The sequence below is a fragment of the Eptatretus burgeri genome, chromosome 16 (genome assembly GCF_056783735.1).
Source record: "Eptatretus burgeri isolate ZD-2024b chromosome 16, Ebu_testis_v1, whole genome shotgun sequence".
In the NCBI taxonomy this organism is placed as follows: domain Eukaryota; kingdom Metazoa; phylum Chordata; class Myxini; order Myxiniformes; family Myxinidae; genus Eptatretus; species Eptatretus burgeri.
In genome coordinates this window covers 6,093,203-6,111,850 of record NC_140976.1, presented here as the reverse complement: position 1 = coordinate 6,111,850, position 18,648 = coordinate 6,093,203, and the positions used below count along the sequence as shown (strand labels likewise).

At 43.1% G+C, this 18,648-nt stretch overlaps 2 protein-coding genes across 6 annotated transcripts in view; one reads left to right on the top strand and one right to left on the bottom strand.

The window, feature by feature from the left end:
- LOC147010394 (uncharacterized) overlaps positions 1-18,648 on the top strand; it is a 52,903-nt gene that overhangs the window by 10,017 nt on the left and 24,238 nt on the right. The window lies entirely within an intron of this gene.
- The window catches only part of KCNJ10 (potassium inwardly rectifying channel subfamily J member 10), a 48,299-nt gene that overhangs the window by 25,768 nt on the left and 3,883 nt on the right, over positions 1-18,648 (bottom strand). Inside the window, exon 1 of one of the 3 annotated variants that reach the window (XM_085859337.1) lies at positions 16,030-17,075. The exons of 1 other annotated variant lie outside the window; for it this stretch is intronic. In XM_085859337.1, coding sequence (XP_085715463.1) covers positions 16,030-16,067 — 38 coding nt within the window. In that variant the 5' untranslated portion in view covers positions 16,068-17,075. Of the gene's footprint in view, positions 1-16,029; positions 17,076-18,648 lie in introns of those variants that run through there. One more of the 3 variants, XM_085859339.1, reaches the window with a different exon arrangement.

Sequence of the window (18,648 nt, the reverse complement as noted above, 5' to 3'; positions counted from 1 at the left end):
AAAAAACACTAAATTCGAAAAGAATATATTTTGCATTTTCTAATTTTGATCTTGTGTTGATAAATTAGAGTGGTGTTGATGTGGCACAGGCATGATGGGCTGAATGGCCTCCACCTGTGTTTGATTTCCTGATGTTTACTTGTTTATGTTATACTACCTCTCGGTGACCCCCAGATGCTGCGGCGATAATCCGGAATTGAAACTCAATGGATCATTCGCACAAGGTTCAATGGCCTTGGCTACCTGAATCAACTGAGGATTCATCTCGAGATATAACAAACATAAAGCTCGTGGAAAGTCCTTCTTCCTGGAAATTATTCGGAAACCCAGTCCGTCGAGTTGGCCCAGTCACCTCTGTCAGGCCAGTCAGTTGAGTCAGCTCGGACAGTCTAGTTAACTTTGTCAGCCTAGTGACTAAGCTGTTGCACATATACACGTCTGCATGTCTCGGCTCGGCTCTAGTCAGTCTAATCAACTTTTTTAGTCGAGTCAGGTCAGTCAGTTGAGTCAGGCCGGTCAGACAAGTCAGTCCGATCAGTCCAGTCAACTCTGTCAGCCTAGTCAGTCTAATCAACTCTGTTATTCGAGTCAGTCTAGTCAACTATGTCAGCCCAGTCAGTCTAGTTAACTCTGTTAGTTTTCTCAGCCTGGTCATTCTAGTCAACTCTGTTGGACTAATCAGTCTCGCCAGCCTAGTGTTATTGTGGAATTTGAATAAGGTATCTGTCTCAAGAATGAAAATTTTATCGTGGATAATATCAATGAGCCCAAAGTAGGAAGCAAGAAGCAAGACCATGCAGTCCCTCACATGCAATAAGAGGAACCATACTTTAAAGATTAATTACCAATATAACGAGTCCCATGTAAATATCACATTATTTTATATTCACTAAAATGGCGACATTTCTTCATTGTGTCCTAGTGTGCTTCACCAGCAACCTGATCTCAATGATGCCGAGTCGAGGAGACAACTTTCAAAAGGGGGCGAGAAATCGGGCTGCCAAGCACACCTATTATGACATCATATTCTGTTCTGGGATGATGCCTTAGGGACATCTTCAGGTATGATATACAGATGGATTGTGGTATAAAATAATTATACAGCTCGGTTTATTAAGGGAGGGTTGGGGGTCACACAGCACACCCAGTGTGTGTGTGTGTGTGTGTGTGTGAGAGAGAGAGAGACATGTGAAAGGGGGGGGGGTGGCATTTTCATACCTTTGGAATATAGGGGACACATGTGTTCAAATAACCATACAACGTTTAATATTATTTCGTATTATATTCAAGCTGGTGTCAAAATATTCATCTTTGAATGCTCTTACTGCGTAGACCTTCCTGAGTTGATCTTTTATTCATTTTTTTTCATGTAATAAACCATGTTTAATTGAATAACATGTATATTATTGTGTAACGATGATATTTTGACACTTTCAATGCAATGGAATGATTAAAACTTTTGGAAGTCATTCATCCAACAAATTCTCTCATCGATCTATAATTCCAGCAATCTGTGTGTGTGTGTGTGTGTGTGTGTGTGTGTGTGTGTGTGTGTGTGTGTGTGTGTGTGTGTGTGTGTGTGTGTGTGTGTGTGTGTGTTTGTGACCACTGTTTCTTGACAACCGCTGGTCCGATCTAATTGAAACTTGCCAGCTATATTGCTGGGGCCCTGAGAATGTGCCTTTTCAAGGTTTTATATTAATCCGACAAGTGCCTCCCAAGTTATGGCCATTTATTTACCAAACCAATGACAAGACACGTTGTTGCGTGGGCGTGGCCGATGGGGAAGGGAAGCTCAGCCGCGTTCGCCATTACAGGTTACAACGTACGGGCTTCCGGAGAGTGATGACTTCGTGTATTCTAATAATTTCTCGATTTCTTATGCGCATTTATAGATAAACACAATGCCCCAAGTTATGATCGTTTTCATATTAGACGGTGTATAAGTTTGGGTAACATCAGTGTTAGCTGGTATTCTCCGAAGCAGGAAGTAAATTTTTTTTTGCACGTTTTTTTTTCGTGTATTCTAATAATTTCTCGATTAGTTATGCGCATTTATAGATAAACACAATGCCCGAAGTTATGATGGTTTTCATATTAGACGGTGCATAAATTTGGGAAACATCAGAGTTAGCTGGTATGCTCCGAAGCAGGAAGTAAATTATTTTTTTGCATGTTTTTTTTCTCCTCTTTCCTCGTCTCTTTGTGTTTTTCCTTGCGATGACATTGGGAAAAGGCAAAATACGTTGGCGCTAATTGAATAATTAGCCATTAAAAATAAATTGCGAATAATCGTAACTGCCATATGCGAACTTCCGGACAGTGAGGACTTCACTTCCGGATAGTGATGATTACTGTATTCTTTCTCGATTCTTTCTTTCTCGATTTCTGTACTTTCTCGATTTCTTTCTCGATTTTCTTAAACCCAATACCCCAATCCAGTCAGTGACGATTACTGTATTCTTTCTCGATTTTTTTCTTGATTTATCGACTTACTGTATTCTTTCTTTCTCGATTTCTATACTTTCTCGATTTTCTTAAAAACAATGCCCCAATACAATCGTCGTTTACGACAGTGAAGGAACGAAGCTGCGCGTCGTGCACGAGCAATGGAATCTGACGAAGCACGAGCTGCTCGCTTGACACGCGACGCAACGCGCATGACAAGGCATCGTGCAGCTCAAACGGATGAAGAACGAACTGCTCGCTTGGCAGACAACACTGAACGCGAGACAAGGCGTCATGCAGCTCAAACGGATGAAGAACGAACTGCTCGCTTGGCAGACAACACTGAACGCGAGACAAGGCGTCGTGCAGCTCAAACGGATGAACGAACTGCTCGCTTGGCAGACAACACTGAACGTGAGGTAAGGCGTCGTGCGGCTGAAACAGATGAAGAACGAACTGCTCGCTTGGCAGACAACACTGGACGCAAAGCAAGGCGTCGTGCAGAAGAAACGGATGAAGAACGAACTGCTCGCTTGGCAGACAACACTGGATATGAGGCAAGGCGCCGTGCAGAAGAAACGAGTACGGGCACGCACGTATGGGCATGTGGGAGCGAAGGAACGGCCTGTGCGGTTGCTTCTGGCACGCGGTTTGAAATTTTTTTGTTTTGTTTTTTTTTGCACGTACGGCCATGCACCTACGGGCATGCACTAGTTTAATGAATTGTATGTGCATGCGCACGTGCAAACACACGCATTCACATATACACATACACATTCAAAAACACACATACACACATACATACACACATACACTCACACACATACACTCACACACATACACTCACACACATACACTCACACACATACACTCACACACATACACTCACACACATACACTCACACACATACACTCACACACATACACACATACATACACATACACGCACACACATACACATACACGCACACACATACACTCACACACATATACATACACACATACATACATACATACACACATACACGTGTACACACACACACACACACACACACACACACACACACACACATATTGTGAGAAAAACCATGTTCTCACCAAATTTAGTGTCCCACCCACCACGTCACGTGACCTTTTTCAGGCTCCCAGGGATTGGTGGGCTGTTCGGCACGTGGTGGGTGTACCGCGTCAGAGCTGGGGCGCCATTGCTGGCAACAGACGTGGCTCTAAGATCGCGAGTGGAAACATATATCGAGCACTCCAAATCGCATGTTTTAAAAGCGATTTTTCAAGTGATTTTCAAGACTCTCGACAGCACAGTCGCGCTGATCGTTGATAGCTCCGTCAAAAGGAATGAGCTAAATCGGGACGAGTGTGATCGTTATTCCCGGATATCGTCGAGCGGAGCTGGGAGTTGTACAACCTGTTTTTGGAACTCCATTGTTGCGAAGAGTTCTGGCAGGTTGTTGTGCTGTGTATTAAATTCTGTTACCAGCCATTTTTGAGATCGAGCCAATAAAATATCGTGCCTACCCTGAGAGGCTGATTTGAAACTCAGTGGTGTGTTTTGTTGTTCTCTTTGTCCACACGTGGACTGCTTGAAGCTCGGATATAACGTCAGTATTCTGTGCTGGATGATATTAAACCGGCAGGATCGCGACAAATAGGGGCTCGTCCGGGATCCATTCAAGTAAGAGACATTCAAACTGAGACAGGAATTCCGCAGTGGGCCGCCATCTTCCTTCATCTGATCATCGTTCCCTCACCAGCAAACGCCATCTTGGAGGAACCTTCTCACCAGCAGACGCCATCTTGGAGGAACCTTCTCACCAGCAGACGCCATCTTGGAGGAACCTTCTCACCAGCAGATTGATTTCGGGAACCTTCTCGAAGGAAGGTGCAGCCGAAAACGGGGCGGGGCAAAGGGCGGAGCCATCCCCTACAAAAGGGACGAACAAGTTGGGTCCCTTCGGAGTTCAGTTGGGTCGGTTCGGAGTTCAGTTGGGTCGGTTCGGAGTTCAGTTGGGTCGCTTCGGAGTTCAGTTGGGTCGGTTTGGAGTTCAGTTTTGGTTGGTTCAGAGTTGGTTTGAGTTCAGAGTGAGCCTTCTGGTTCTTCGCGAGCTCGTTGTTCCTGCCCTGTTCTGTGATCCTCGCGTGAGCCCTGTAACCCCGTGCGCGAGCGCAGGAAGTAGCGCTGAACGAGCCCTGTCCGTTCCCCCCAAAACCCCGTCCAAGCTGTCCGGTGGATGAAGCGAGCTACGTGCGGGACGAGCTCGGTGCGCCACGCCAGGAGGAAACAAAGGAGGGACTCGAGGCTGCGTTCCCCCAAGGCTGGACGACGCGCACAGGGAAGTCGCAACTTCCTTTTCTTTTGGGGTTTTGTGTAAATGTCTGTGGGTGGCGCCAGTCTTGTAAGTAGAAACTGTGTAAGTGTTGCCGTGTGTAAATAATCCCCTTTTATTTGGTTTTAACTCTTTCCTTGCTCTTGTTGCATTTTGACTGTATGTTTGTATATACGTGCTTGCTTTGTGTCTGTGTGTGTGAATAAAGTGCTGCTTGTTGAACTGTTTTCCCGCTTCGCTTCGTCTTTTCCTTTTATTGAATCTCCATCTTGCATCACGTAAGGGATTGATAGTGGGTTTAAAACGCCCAGTAATTAATCGGAACCGTCAAGGCCAACGATAACTCCGCTCGGTTATCCCTGTAATACAGAACGAACCGCTTAAGCGGTTCGTGTCCGGAGTCAGCCTGTGGCGTGGTACGATCGCCCGGTCGACCACTCGCGCAAGTACTTAGGTAGGTCGAATTTGGCGAGAAACCCTATCCTGCGCGGGTGGGCAATTGGCACGATCGTGGTGAGGTTAAACCCCCATCCGTGACTGGCTCCGGGCGGTAGTTCCCGGAGGGTCATGACTGAATTGTCCGTTCCAGTGGGCGAGGCGGCCACCATTTGAGTCAAGCGGCCGATTGCACGCCGGGTGGGCCAGAATTCACAACAATATATATATATATATATATATATATATATATATATATATATATAAATATATATACTAGATCATTAATAATATGATACATTTGAATTGTAATAAAACTTTTTATGAAAGGGTGTGTGGAAGGTGGGAGGGGGGGCTTGCTTATAGAATTTCATTTTCAATCGTTTTTACAAGGGGTATGTATTTCCATATGACTATTGATAGGTTATTACTTATTAGCAGATAGCACACGTCGCTTCATTGATGGGAATACTGGGAGGGGGACAGAGGTGGGAGAGAGAGATGGGGGAAAGGGGAGGTGAGAGAGAGAGAGAGAGAGAGAGAGAGAGAGAGAGAGAGAGAGAGAGAGAGAGAGAGAGAGAGAGAGAGAGAGAGAGAGAGAGAGAGAGAGAGAGAGAGAGAGAGAGAGAGAGAGAGAGAGAGAGAGAGAGAGAGAGAGAGAGAGAGAGAGAGAGAGAGAGAGAGAGAGAGAGAGAGAGAGAGAGAGAGAGAGAGAGAGAGAGAGAGAGAGAGAGAGAGAGGAAAATAGATCAGTGTGAGGGAGTGAGGAGTGGTGGGGAGCGAGGAGGGGTGGGGGAACGGAAGGCAGCATGAGCGGAGGGTAAGAGAAGGCAGTGTGAGGGGAAGGGAAGGCAGCATACCGGGGTGTTACTGGGTGGATAATACTTTCTATCGTCAATTGTGAAACCGAACTTCTTTCTGTTTCAGACTTTCGTTTCTTTGAATCCACATTCAGAACCGTCACTAATGCATAATCTCCCTGGTATTTGATTTTTTTTCTTTTAAATGTTTTCACATATTTGACGTATTACAGTGATGAGCAATGTCTGTTGAACAAAGTGAGCATGCATCTCACAGACTGTCTTTTTTAAACTTTCTGAAATAGTTCCAAACCGCACTTCTGGACCTTTTGAAAGACGTGTTGTCAACACTTCAAAAGTCGATGTATTGCCTACCTGTCCGTCGTCAAAGCAATCAGCAACTCCAAAATTCCTTGCTATTCATTTGAAAGGAATACGCCCATGGGGCATGTTTAGTTTGCATGTGACTTTCTTTTGCTTCTTGCAAAGAGGGTGCCCGAGGTTAGGAATCGAAAGCACGATTATTTATTTGTTAGACATGATCAGAAGTGAAGTGATCCTGTGCACAGAATCCTTGAGGGTAGTGACGTGGCCTTTGGTGAAGGAAAGCTCATGACGTCACACAGCCAAATGATTTCAGTGACACCTTGCATATCAGCTAAAGGTCTATCAGTCTGTGTGTCAATCCTTGTGAGTGTCTTGGAAGGGAACGAAATATTACGTTTTAAAAAATTGATCGTACCTTCCATCCAATACCTTCCATCTTCCATCCAATATCCAATCCAATACCATCCAATATCCATCCAATACCATCCATCCAATACCTTCCAATAATCGTACCTTCCATCCAATCCATCCAAGCAAAGGACAGAACTGGATTTGGCGGTGGTAAGATATTGACAGTTGTGGAGGATTAAGGATTGTAAAGCAGTGGTGGGAGAGCATGTAAACCACCCAGCACAAGCCGATGGTGTTTGTGAAATGGATGAAGAAAAGGAGGTAGGTTAAGAGCTGTTGTCGGAAGATTATTAGGTCGGGAAGTGTGGGGGAAATGTTGTCGGGGAGGATGAGGGCCAGGTTTGAGCAACTAAGCGAAGAAGCAGAAGGTTTGGAGGAGGAATGGAAGAACTTTGGATAGGTGTTTATGGGATTTGCAGAAATTTTGTGTGGAAGAGTACATCTCAAGGGATAGAAACCAGGTATGATGGATGGAGGACGTGGTGAACACAGTTGCTGAAAATAATTTGGTTTGGAAGAGGATAGAGAAGATCAAGGACAGAGGAAAGCAACAAGATGTGGGGTTGCTGCACCTGCATGGGCGTAATAAGAAAGCAGCAAGGAGAGCTGTGGATAAGGTGAGGAATGACATGGAGCGTCAGGTCAGGTATGGGAGCATGTGCCGGAGCAGCGCGTCGCTGTGTCCACTTTTCGCCGATACTCCAGGGCCTCCGTCTGGCCATCCCCCAGGCAGATGCCTGGCCCATCCCCATCTCCTTGAGATGCTGATCAACCTGCTGTGCAACCACGAGGAATGTGGTCGGCCCATTGGCTTCTTCCACTCACGAGGCTCCCTCGCTGAGAGAATCTAGTGAGCAGGATCAGGGTTAGAAAAACGAGCCACATGTCCATACAGCCGCAGCTGATGCTCATAGATTATTATATGCAGGTAACAAACCTCATTTGAGTCTCTCTCAACAACCGCTCATTGGACACAAAGTCCAATCAGCAATAGCCAACGATTCTCCAAACAGACCTGGTACCAAAGGAATTGAGTCTCCATCTCAGATCCCTGGTCAGAGTCCAAGTCTCACATCTGTAGAGCAAGACGGGAAGCACCAAGGACTCTGAAGACTCGGACTTTCATCCTCCGGCAGAAGTACCGACAGCACCACACCCCATGATCCAATGAATCTATGACACCCCAGGCCTGACCCAGATGTCTTTTGACCTCTGGCTCACAGCTTGCACTGACATGAATATCACTGCCAAGGTAAGTGAATCTCTCTGTGACGTCAACATCTTTACCACAAACAGGTACAGACAAGATAGCAGTTTCCAAGATGTCATTGAAAGCCTGGATCTTAGTTTTGACACAGGAAACCTGTAATCCCATTGGCTCCGACTACTCATTCAGCACCTCCAAGGCCCACAAAAGGATATCTCGAGTCTACAAAAATATGACTGCACCATCTGCGAAATCAAGGTCAGAGATCTTAACATTCCCAAACGATGTACCGCAGCTTGATCTCTCCGACATCCTCCCCAGATTCCAATCGATACAAGCACTGAAAAGTGTGGCGGCCAGTACACACCCCTGACGAACTCCAGTAACAACTGGAAAAAAGTCAGACATGGTACCACCATATCTCACAGCTCTCTCAGAACCAGAGTATAGTTCAAACATCAGATTCATCAGTTTTGATGGCACTCCATGAAAACAAAGAATCCCCCAGAGGGCATCCCGATTCACTGAACCAAACACTTTGCAGAGAACAACATTGGCTGCAAGCAGCCCCTGCTAAAACTCTCGTCTGTATTTGGTGAGGAATCTTAGTGCAAGGATACGGTCAATCATTGACCTCTTTGGTGTAAAGCCTGATTGCTCTGGGTGCTGGTGCTCAAGCAGATGGTGGTGAACCCTTTCAAGAATTATCTGAACAAAGACCTTGCCCGGCACTGAGGGCAGCATCGGCCCTCGGTTGTTGTTACAGTCCTGGCGATCACCCTTCCCTTTCCAGAGAGAGACAACAAGGCCCCTCTTCCAGTCAGTTGTCATGATTCCAGTGTTCCAGGCATAGCACAGAATTGCATGCAACGACACGAGTGCAGCATTTCCACCAGCCTTGAGAAGTTCTGCATGGATGCCACAGATCCCAGGAGCTTTACCCCCATTTCAAACAGTTCACCACAGCCTGTATTTCCACAAACGAAGGTGGATCACAGTTGATTGGAGTGTCAGCATTAGGGATAGTAACACCCCTGATATCCAACTAAACAGCTGGTGGATCAGCCTGGTACAGCCGCTCAAAGGAACCGGCCCAGCGGGCCTTCACTTCGGAGTCCTCTCTCAAGAGCCTACCACCCTCCGCTCTGACGGCAGCACACCAAGGGACGGGCTTTGAGAAACGCAATGCATTAATTCCCCTGTAAGCAGGATGAGAATCACTTCACCACAGATGATGCTCGACCCCCTCACAGATTCCTCACACATTGGCCTCCTTGCCTGCTCACAGTGCATGTACAGTTTTGTGCCTCAGCACCCTGAACAACTCAACTCTGCCATTAAGCCTGGCTCTGCGACTCTGGTCAATGGTATCTAGTGTCCCTTGAGAGACAAAATTCTTCTTCGCCCTTTGGTGAGTTCCAAGACATCTACCGGAAACATCAAGGACGGAGGTCTTGAAGTCACTCCACAACTCTGCAGGACCCCCCAAAGCACCCAGACCCCCCAGATCTCCACTCAGCCTGTTTGCAACCTCCTCAGCTACCTTCTCATCCTTGAGCTTGCCAACATCCAGCCTAGGCTGGGATGGTACCACTCTTCCAGATTTAAGGTGCAACTTAAGATTTGCTACTACAAGCCTGTGGTCGGTATTGAGGAACTGAGCACTCCGATAGACCCTGCAGTTCTGGATCATCCTCCAGCGACCATCATCGAGCACATGGTCAATCTTTGCCACACCACCAGCGTTGGAATACCAAGTCGAGTGATTATCCTGTGGGCACTGAAACTGTGAACCAGCCACCCTCAGTCCATGACTTCAAGGAACTTACTGCTATTCTGGTTCACAGAACCAGACCCATGGGGACCAACACATGTCTCATAACCATCCCTATCAGTTCCAGTCGATGCATTGAAATCCCCCAAGACTAGAAGAGTATCTTGCCTGGGACACTGATCAACGACAGACTCGAGCGTGGCATAGAATGCGTCCGAAATGGTGAGATCACTCGCCTCAGTCAGAGCATATACAGAGACCAGGGAAATGACACCCTAGGAGTGACGAATCCTTCGTCTCATAATACGCTCAGTGACTGGTTTTACTCAATTATCATTGGAGTCAGCTCGTTGAACACGGCTACAACAACTCATTGGGCATGGCAACCATCAGAGAGACCAGACCAACAGTCAGTGTTACGACCCGCCATGATCTCACCACTTTCCGATCTCCGAACCTCAATGAGTGCTGCAATACTGATGTTTAAATGCTTGAGCTCAGATGATAACAGAGATGGGTGATCATCCTCTCTTGGAGATAGGACATTCCAGGCACCCACCCGAAGGGACCGCCTCACGGTAACCCATGGAAACCGCCGTCTGGTGGACGACACCTCAGCACCTCCCCAACACAGACTACCACAATCTGACCCAGGAAGGTTACCCTGCGGTTTTCCTCCTATCATCAAAGATTGGGGGTTCCGAAGGCTTTGCCCCAATGTCATCATCCGGTGAGCTTCCCTGCAGAGGGAAGCTGTACAAGAGGTACTCCCACGGAGTGGGTTTTCAATTTTCTTTGCGTTTTTCTTGTGTTTTGCAGAGTGAACTGCTTCACGGTGACTGCAGTGCAAATCCTGCCACCGACATCCTAATAAAAAGTAACTCAACTGCAGGAGGAGGTCTGCAGACACAGTTGGGCACCAGATATGGATGGCTGTTGGCTCACAAGGAGCTCCTCTGCCCTTTGACAGGTTTTCTTTGTAATCCTGCTGGTTGTCCATATCCAAATACCCTCCTCACCAGGAAACCTGGTGGGGGAGACGGTTTAGTCGCCGCCATCCCGACCATGAAACATGTTAGTACAGGTTTACACGGTACCTGTAGCAAGTCACAAATCCAGTCTGGCCTGACCTGCCAATATTGCCTTCTGGCCTGATATTATTTTGGACACCTATCCAACCAAGATATTCTAGTTTTGTATTTTTAAGTGATTTTTTTGAAATTTGTAGAATTTGTTTTTCACTTGGAAGTTGCGCATTACGATGTGGAAATAAAGGTGGGAAAAGGCTGATTTACAGTAATTCAATTCCAGGCAAAAATGCAACAAAAGGTGAAAAATCTGAAAGGGGTTGTACACTTTCTATCGGAACTGTGTGTTTCTCCTGCAGATTCTTCAGAGAATAATTTATTGACTTCATTTGATTATTTATTTCAGAATCATAAAAAAATGCATAATAATGTATAAACAATATTATGAAATTGGTGTAACCAGCGGAAGTTTGACCGGAAAGAACATTTTTTGCTGGCTTTGCAGAATACCAAGACGAAAGTGGTGTAACCAGAGGAAGTGTCGCTGGAAAGAACATTTTATGCTGGCTTTGCAGAATTTTCTCAAAAGTTATTTTGTTTCACACTTATGATAACCATGATGCATAAAGATTATAATTTTAAAACATTTGCAAAAAAACGTTTTTTGAAACTTGAAGTGAATTTCAATCATTCCGACTCTATTTGAAAACTATCATTTAAGGATCAGATTTCTTTAAGTTTTGAGTATGACAGGTCAGAGTCCATCAAAAACGATGAAAGGCATTGATGGGAGTTGGGGGGGGGGGGGGAATAACAGGATTCGAAATTTGAATCCAAGGAAGCAACACACTCATTCCAAAGCAGTGAGTGGAATAAGTACTTGTCAAATTCAATGAACAAGGCTAATCTTCCTGAATTTCTGGCAGAGAGTTGGTGTGAAGTTGCAAACGAGAATCCACCACAATGTCATCAATTAGTTCTTGCTGAAGGGAGAGGAGGGGGTCAGGACTGGGACAATCACAGTGAGCATCATGAGAGGAAATTCTGAGGACCTTAATTATCTGGAAAAAGATCATGAGGAAGGCGATACTCGGTTCCTTCTACATGCCAAGCATGCAGTGGCTGATCACCAGAGAATCATTCTGCAATCACTTGACACATGTTCTGATTCTGTGTGTCCATTTTAGTAGCAGAGAGCCTATGGTTGGAGACAGGTATAAATGACAAGCGCTGATTCATCCCAATCCACGAAGTTGCTGGCAGACTTGGAATTGATTATTGTACTGCACTTCTTAGTCTCCATGTTCTAACAGGGTGTGAAACAATGACTGCGTTGTATGGAGTTGGAAAGAATACGTTGTTTGAAGCCTTAAAGAAGAGTTTAGACCACCAGCAAGCACTCATCCACCACCTGGGTGATCATTCAGTCGCATCAAAGGAAGTGCTGCAATCATCGGAGAAGTTCACTCGCTCCATGTGTACAACTACAAGCAAGGCAGGTGTCTGCTGATGATGTTGCAAGCAACTGCTGATGATGTTGAACCTGCCCCCTACAACTGACAGGTTACGTGAGCACGTAAAGAGAGCTAACGACCAGGCGTTAGTTTGTAAGAAATCTGTTCAACAGTTCCAGAAATATCCATCACCAACAGAGTGGTTGGGAAAAGAATGGCATGGTTTTGGAAGCTACCCTGATGACAAGACTACCTTCCCCAACAGGTCTCATTGAATTAGTGTCGTGAAATCACGATGCAGGTGAACTGAGCGATGCCAATGTGAGGCAAACGCCATTCTGTGTCCCAAGGTGTGTTCCTGCATGGCAACTGAGCAGCGCAGTTAACAGTTACAAAGTTACAACAGTTACAAAGCAGAAAAATTCAGTGACTGATTTTGATGACGAGGAGGAATAAGTATTACGTGAAGATGTCCATAGTGATATCGATCGGTATATTTCTGATTTAGTGATATCGATCGGTATATTTCTGATTTAGTCATTTCAATCGGTATATTGCTGATTTAGTGATATTGATCGGTATATTGCTGATTTAGTGATATCGATCGGTGTATTGGTGATTTCGTGATATCGATCGGTATATTGCTGATTTAGTGATATTGATCGGTATATTGCTGATTTAGTGATATCGATCGGTATATTGCTGATTTAGTGATATCAATCGGTATATTGCTGATTTAGTGATATCGATCTGTGTATCGGTGATTTAGTGATATTGATCGGTATGTTGCTGATTTAGTGATATTGATCGGTATATTGCTGATTTAGTGATATCGATCGGTATATTGCTGCTTTAGTGATATCGATCGGTATATTGCTGATTTAGTGATATCGATCGGTGTATTGGTGATTTAGTGATATTGATCAGTATATTTCTGATTTAGTGATATCGATCGGTGTATTGTTGATTTACTGATATTGATCGGTATATTGCTGATTTAGTGATATTGATCGGTATTTTGCTGATTTAGTGATATCGATCGGTGTATTGGTGATTTAGTGATATTGATCAGTATATTGCTTATTTAGTGATATTGATCGGTATATTGCTGATTTAGTGATAGAGATCGGTATATTGCTGATTTAGTGATATCGATCGGTATATTGCTGATTTAGTGATTTTGATCGCTGTATTGGTGATTTAGTGATATAGATCGGTATATTTCTGATTTAGTGATATCGATCGGTATATTTCTGATTTTGTGATATTGATCGGTATATTGCTGATTTAGTGATATGGATCGGTATATTGCTGATTTAGTGATATCGATCGGTATATTGCTGATTTAGTGATATTGATTGGTGTATTGGTGATTTAGTGATATTGATCGGTATATTGCTGATTTAGTGATATTGATTGGTATATTGCTGATTTAGTGATATCGATTGGTATATTGCTGATTTAGTGATATTGATCGGTATATTGCTGATTTAGTGATATTGATCGGTATATTGCTGATTTAGTGATATCGATCGGTGTATTGGTGATTTAGTGATATCGATCGGTGTATTTCTGATTTAGTGATATTGATCGGTGTATTGGTGATTTCATGATATAGATTGGTATATTGCTGATTTAGTGATATAGATCGGTATATTGCTGATTTAGTGATATCAATCGGTATATTGCTGATTTAGTGATAGTGATCGGTACATTGCCGTTTCCTTGGTACAGAGTACTGTATTTGTATATTCAAATTTATTGTTTCAATATCAGTTGTTACAAAAGTACTTGAAAGTGTTTCATTGATAGTGTTGTATTGAATGTGCAGAGACGTGCATGTTTTACAGGATATATATGTTATTTAGCATGGCTATCTGAAATAGTTCACATAAATAAGTGATTCTGTGAATGCTAGCTACAAAAGGGTCATCCACAGAAGAATATTTTGACACCTGTTTGAACAGAATCGGGAAGATAATAAAAGTTTTGTGGTCATTTGATGACATGTACTCTTATTTAAAATGCATCAAAAATGGCGTTTTTCAAGCATGAGCCCCCCCCCCCAACTCACTCCCCTTTATAAAAAGTTTTATGATGATTCAAATGTATTAAATTAATAATACATGATTATATGCTTCAGATTCTAGGGTGTGCGTGTGCGTGTGCGTGTGCACGTGTGCACAGTCAAATTATACCACATGCAATTCGTTAAGTGAGAGAATTTGTTGGATGAATGACTGGATGGATGGATGATGAATGACAAAATATAATCGTTACATAATAATATACATGTTATTCAATTAAACATGGTCTATTATATATTTTTTTAAATGATTAAAAGATCGACTCAGAGAGGACGAGACAGGAAGAGCATTCAAAGGTGAATATTTTGACACCAGTTTGAATTTAATATGATAGATAATAACATTTTATGGTCATTTGAACACATGTGTACTCTCTTATTCCAAATGTGTTAAAATGGCTTTTTCTGAGCATAAGTATGTTTGAAAATGCCCCCCCCACACACACACATACACACATACACACATACACACATACACACATACACACATACACACACACACACACACACACACACACACACACACACACACACACACACATACACACATACACACATACACACATACACACATACACACATACACACATACACACATACACACATATACACATACACATACACATACACATACACATACACATACACATACACATACACACACTGGGTGTGCAATGTGACCCCCCCTCCTCCCTTCATAAACCAAGTTGTACAATTCTTTTGGACCACAATCCAACTGTACATCATACCTGAAGATGTCCCTAAGGCATCACACCTAAACAGAATATGATCTCCAACCTTCTATGTACTGGTTGTGCTGCGTGACCAAATCTTTACCCCTTCATCTCCTCGACCAAGCCAGAAAATCCGTGTTACATTTACTTTATTGTGTTACCTATACTGTCTGATAAAGCAGATTTCTGTGGTTAGATTGAAAAATTCTGGGAAAAGTGGAAAGTTTCTTGGAAGAAAGTTTCTTGGAAGGGAATTTTCTGTGAAAGTTGGGAAACTTATGGGAAAATGGTTTTGGAAAAGTGGATGTTTTCTGGGAAACAAGGATAATTTGTTGGGAAAGTGTGAAATTTTCCAGAAAAAGAAATTCCTTGAATGGTGAAAAATTGGGGTCAAAGGTGGATATCATCTCAGAAAAGTTATAATTTTCTGGGGAAAGGTGGAAATTTTCTTGGGAGGAAAAAAAACAAGGAAAAGTAGGAAATTTCCCCAAAAAGATGAAGCATTCTAGGGATGACAGAAATGTATGATCAAAGATGGACATTTTCTGGGAGAAGTTGGAAATTTTTTGGGAGAAGTTTAAATATTTCTCAGAAAAGTTGGACATTATTTGGATAAGTTGGATAATAATTGGGAAATTTCTGTAGAGAGGTTGAAAAACTTTCAGAAAAGTGGATAAATTCTGCGAAAAAGTGGAAAATATCATTATCCTTTTGCTTTTTCATTGTTTTCTACAGTAAGGACATTTGTAGGGGTGTGAATAGACAACATGATGTAAACAGCATTTGTCCAAGGCAACATGAAGTGACAGCAAACGTTTGGAATTCTGAGTCCAAGGTTCAGGTGTTCTATTAAATATTCATCAAACATAACTTCCATCTAACTCCACTTTATATTTGTTACTCTTCGAATTATAATACATAAATGAAACAGGGGATATTGAGTTCTCCAGCTCGTCTTCTCCCTGCATCACAGCCTCACTCACCTTATACGCCAACATCGTCCTGTTTCTCGATGGAACATAAACGCTCTCCTCACCTAACCGAGTGTTTGCACTCTATGTTCCTTGCTCTCCGTCCCTTTTTCACTCCTTCCCCTCCCATTATTTCCTGTCCAACACGGTAATCAGTATGCGGATAACGGCTGTGCCAAGATCGGGCCAGGAGCCGCCGAGACGAACAGTGTTTCAAGATGGGTACAAACGGAGAATTGTCCAACTCGGCCCTGTGTCAGACAAGTCATCAAGCAGTCGGTTTTGTCCACCCCTCTCCGGGCAATCCATCAGGTGGCCATAGCTCAATGCGGACACTGTCTTGGGCCAACACCGTCTGGGATTTGTCTTTCAAAATGACATCATAATGTTTGCAAACTTTCTGAAAGTTTTGCGCAATGTTAAGAAAAGTTTCTTCTCCCTCTCTGTGTGATGGTGTCTCTCCGGCAGGCAGGTCATTTTCAGGGTGAAAGAAGGACATGCTTTCTCAAACGGACAAAAACAATCTGAATACAGTGTTGACAAACTGGCATTTATTTTTTTGAAGTTAAAACTTACAAGTTATGATTATAACAGCCCTGATTAGCAGCAGTTTGAACTATCATCCGATCTTGGTGCATCTTCCCTGGAAGCCCCCATGCACCACCATAAAGAGGATCCACAGAAGGCTTTTGCGGACCTGAACGTGGCTCCAGGTACACGCGGTTGGAATGAGAACAAGCCCTGAGAATGGCATCGGGCAAGGCGGAGTCTGACACTGCGGCTTGAGCTGCAAATGGACTCATCGTAGATTTATGAAACACTGGAAGATTTGTTGGAGATCCTTTGTTGGAGTACAAATGATCATAGTTTATTCCATTATCCACTACGAGGTCTCGTCGATATCAAAGTAGTCCGTAAAACGAACAGATTATAGCCCTGAGAGACTGCAACTCGATACTGAGTGTGACTGATGTGTCAGTGGAGAACATGTGACGTCATTCATGACCATCAAAAGGCGTTCACTCTCTGTAGTTGACAATGTGATCCTTCTCCCACCTTTTCATCCACGTCAGGTAGTTTGGATTTTCTGAAATTGACTTTGAAACTTGAATGATACAAATATGATTACTTATTCCTCTTTTTACAAAACAATAACAGCAACTTCACGGATAATGTTTGTCGGTATAATGACGTCACGAGTATCCATCAATGAAAACCAGGTCGGACAATAAGCTGGACCATTATGGTGTTTTAAATGTTCAAACATAATGATGCAACAAATCCTCGAGAATATACTAATTAGGTTTGCACTCGAAAATAAAATAAAAAACATTTTTTTTTTAAATTCTCCTTATTGACAAAGTTGCATATGTGATGTCATGAATGACCATTTGTGGTATAAAGTTAAATCCGTTTTATTTGACGTGGGAGGGGGAGTGGCAGTGGAGGGAACTGATCAGGCTAATCAATATTATATTCGTAAATGATCAATCATTTTGTCAATAATAGTTCAATCTTTGAAAAAAGGCATGCAGTGATTGAACGATGAAGTCTTTTATACCAAATACTGATATCTGTGACATTGTCAAGCTCAATAGTCTTTATTACCCTCACTGGAGGAGAGGGTATTGTATTTGGGTCCATTTGATATTTGCAAAATCGAAGATTTTTCTAAGTATTTATGTTGCTCAGTCGATTTTGTTATTACTTGGCCCCCCAAAAATTGTTTTTGACAAGTATGTTGATCACCTCCATTTGTTACTTACGAAATCTGATGACTTCCGTCATCTGTTTGTGTGTTGGTTTGTTTGTTTGTGTTTGTTTGTTTGTAGGCACGATAACTCGAGAACGGAAGAAGCTACCAATGTCAAATTACACCACGTGATTCAGGAGGGTGATGGCTAGTGCTGATTAGATTTTGGTCAAAATCGGTCAAAAGTCAAGGTCACAGTGAGGTCAAACATTCGATTTTGATGGTTTGGTACAGAATCATCGTAGAAACTTCTGGTTTGCGTTGCTACCTTCTCTAGAGACAGCTTTGATGAGACAAGGTCAGAGGTCAAGTTGACGATTTCGTAAGTACCAGTCTATGACTGCTTGTTTGATTGTTTGTCTGTCTGTCTGTTTGTTTGTCTGCACAGAACTTTTGTGTTTTTCCCTGCAACCGCTTGTTGGATTGAGACGTAATTTTCACCATTGGTGCGACTACTCATGTAGAATGTTTTAATGATAATTATGATGTCCTATGTCACGTGGTGTGGCAGCCATATTGGTAAAAACAGAAAAACTTTGGACCTCTGTATCTCCGAAACCACACCAAGGAAAAAATTGAAACTTGGCACATAGTAAGTCCTCCTAATGGTGAATGAGCATGATTTTTTTTTTTATAACGTCATACATGCCCTCGTTATGACGTCATAATTTCATGTAGAACACTACATCCAATCAGTATTAAAATCTCTGAGGGTCATCTAGGGATAAAATGCTCCACAGAAAATGAATTCATGACGTCATCTGTTACGTGATTTGGCAGACGTATTGTTTTAAAATAAGAAAAACCTTCAAAAATCTTCTCTGAAGTGACTGAACAAATCAAGGCAAAACTCTACACGTATGACCGCCTATCCATGA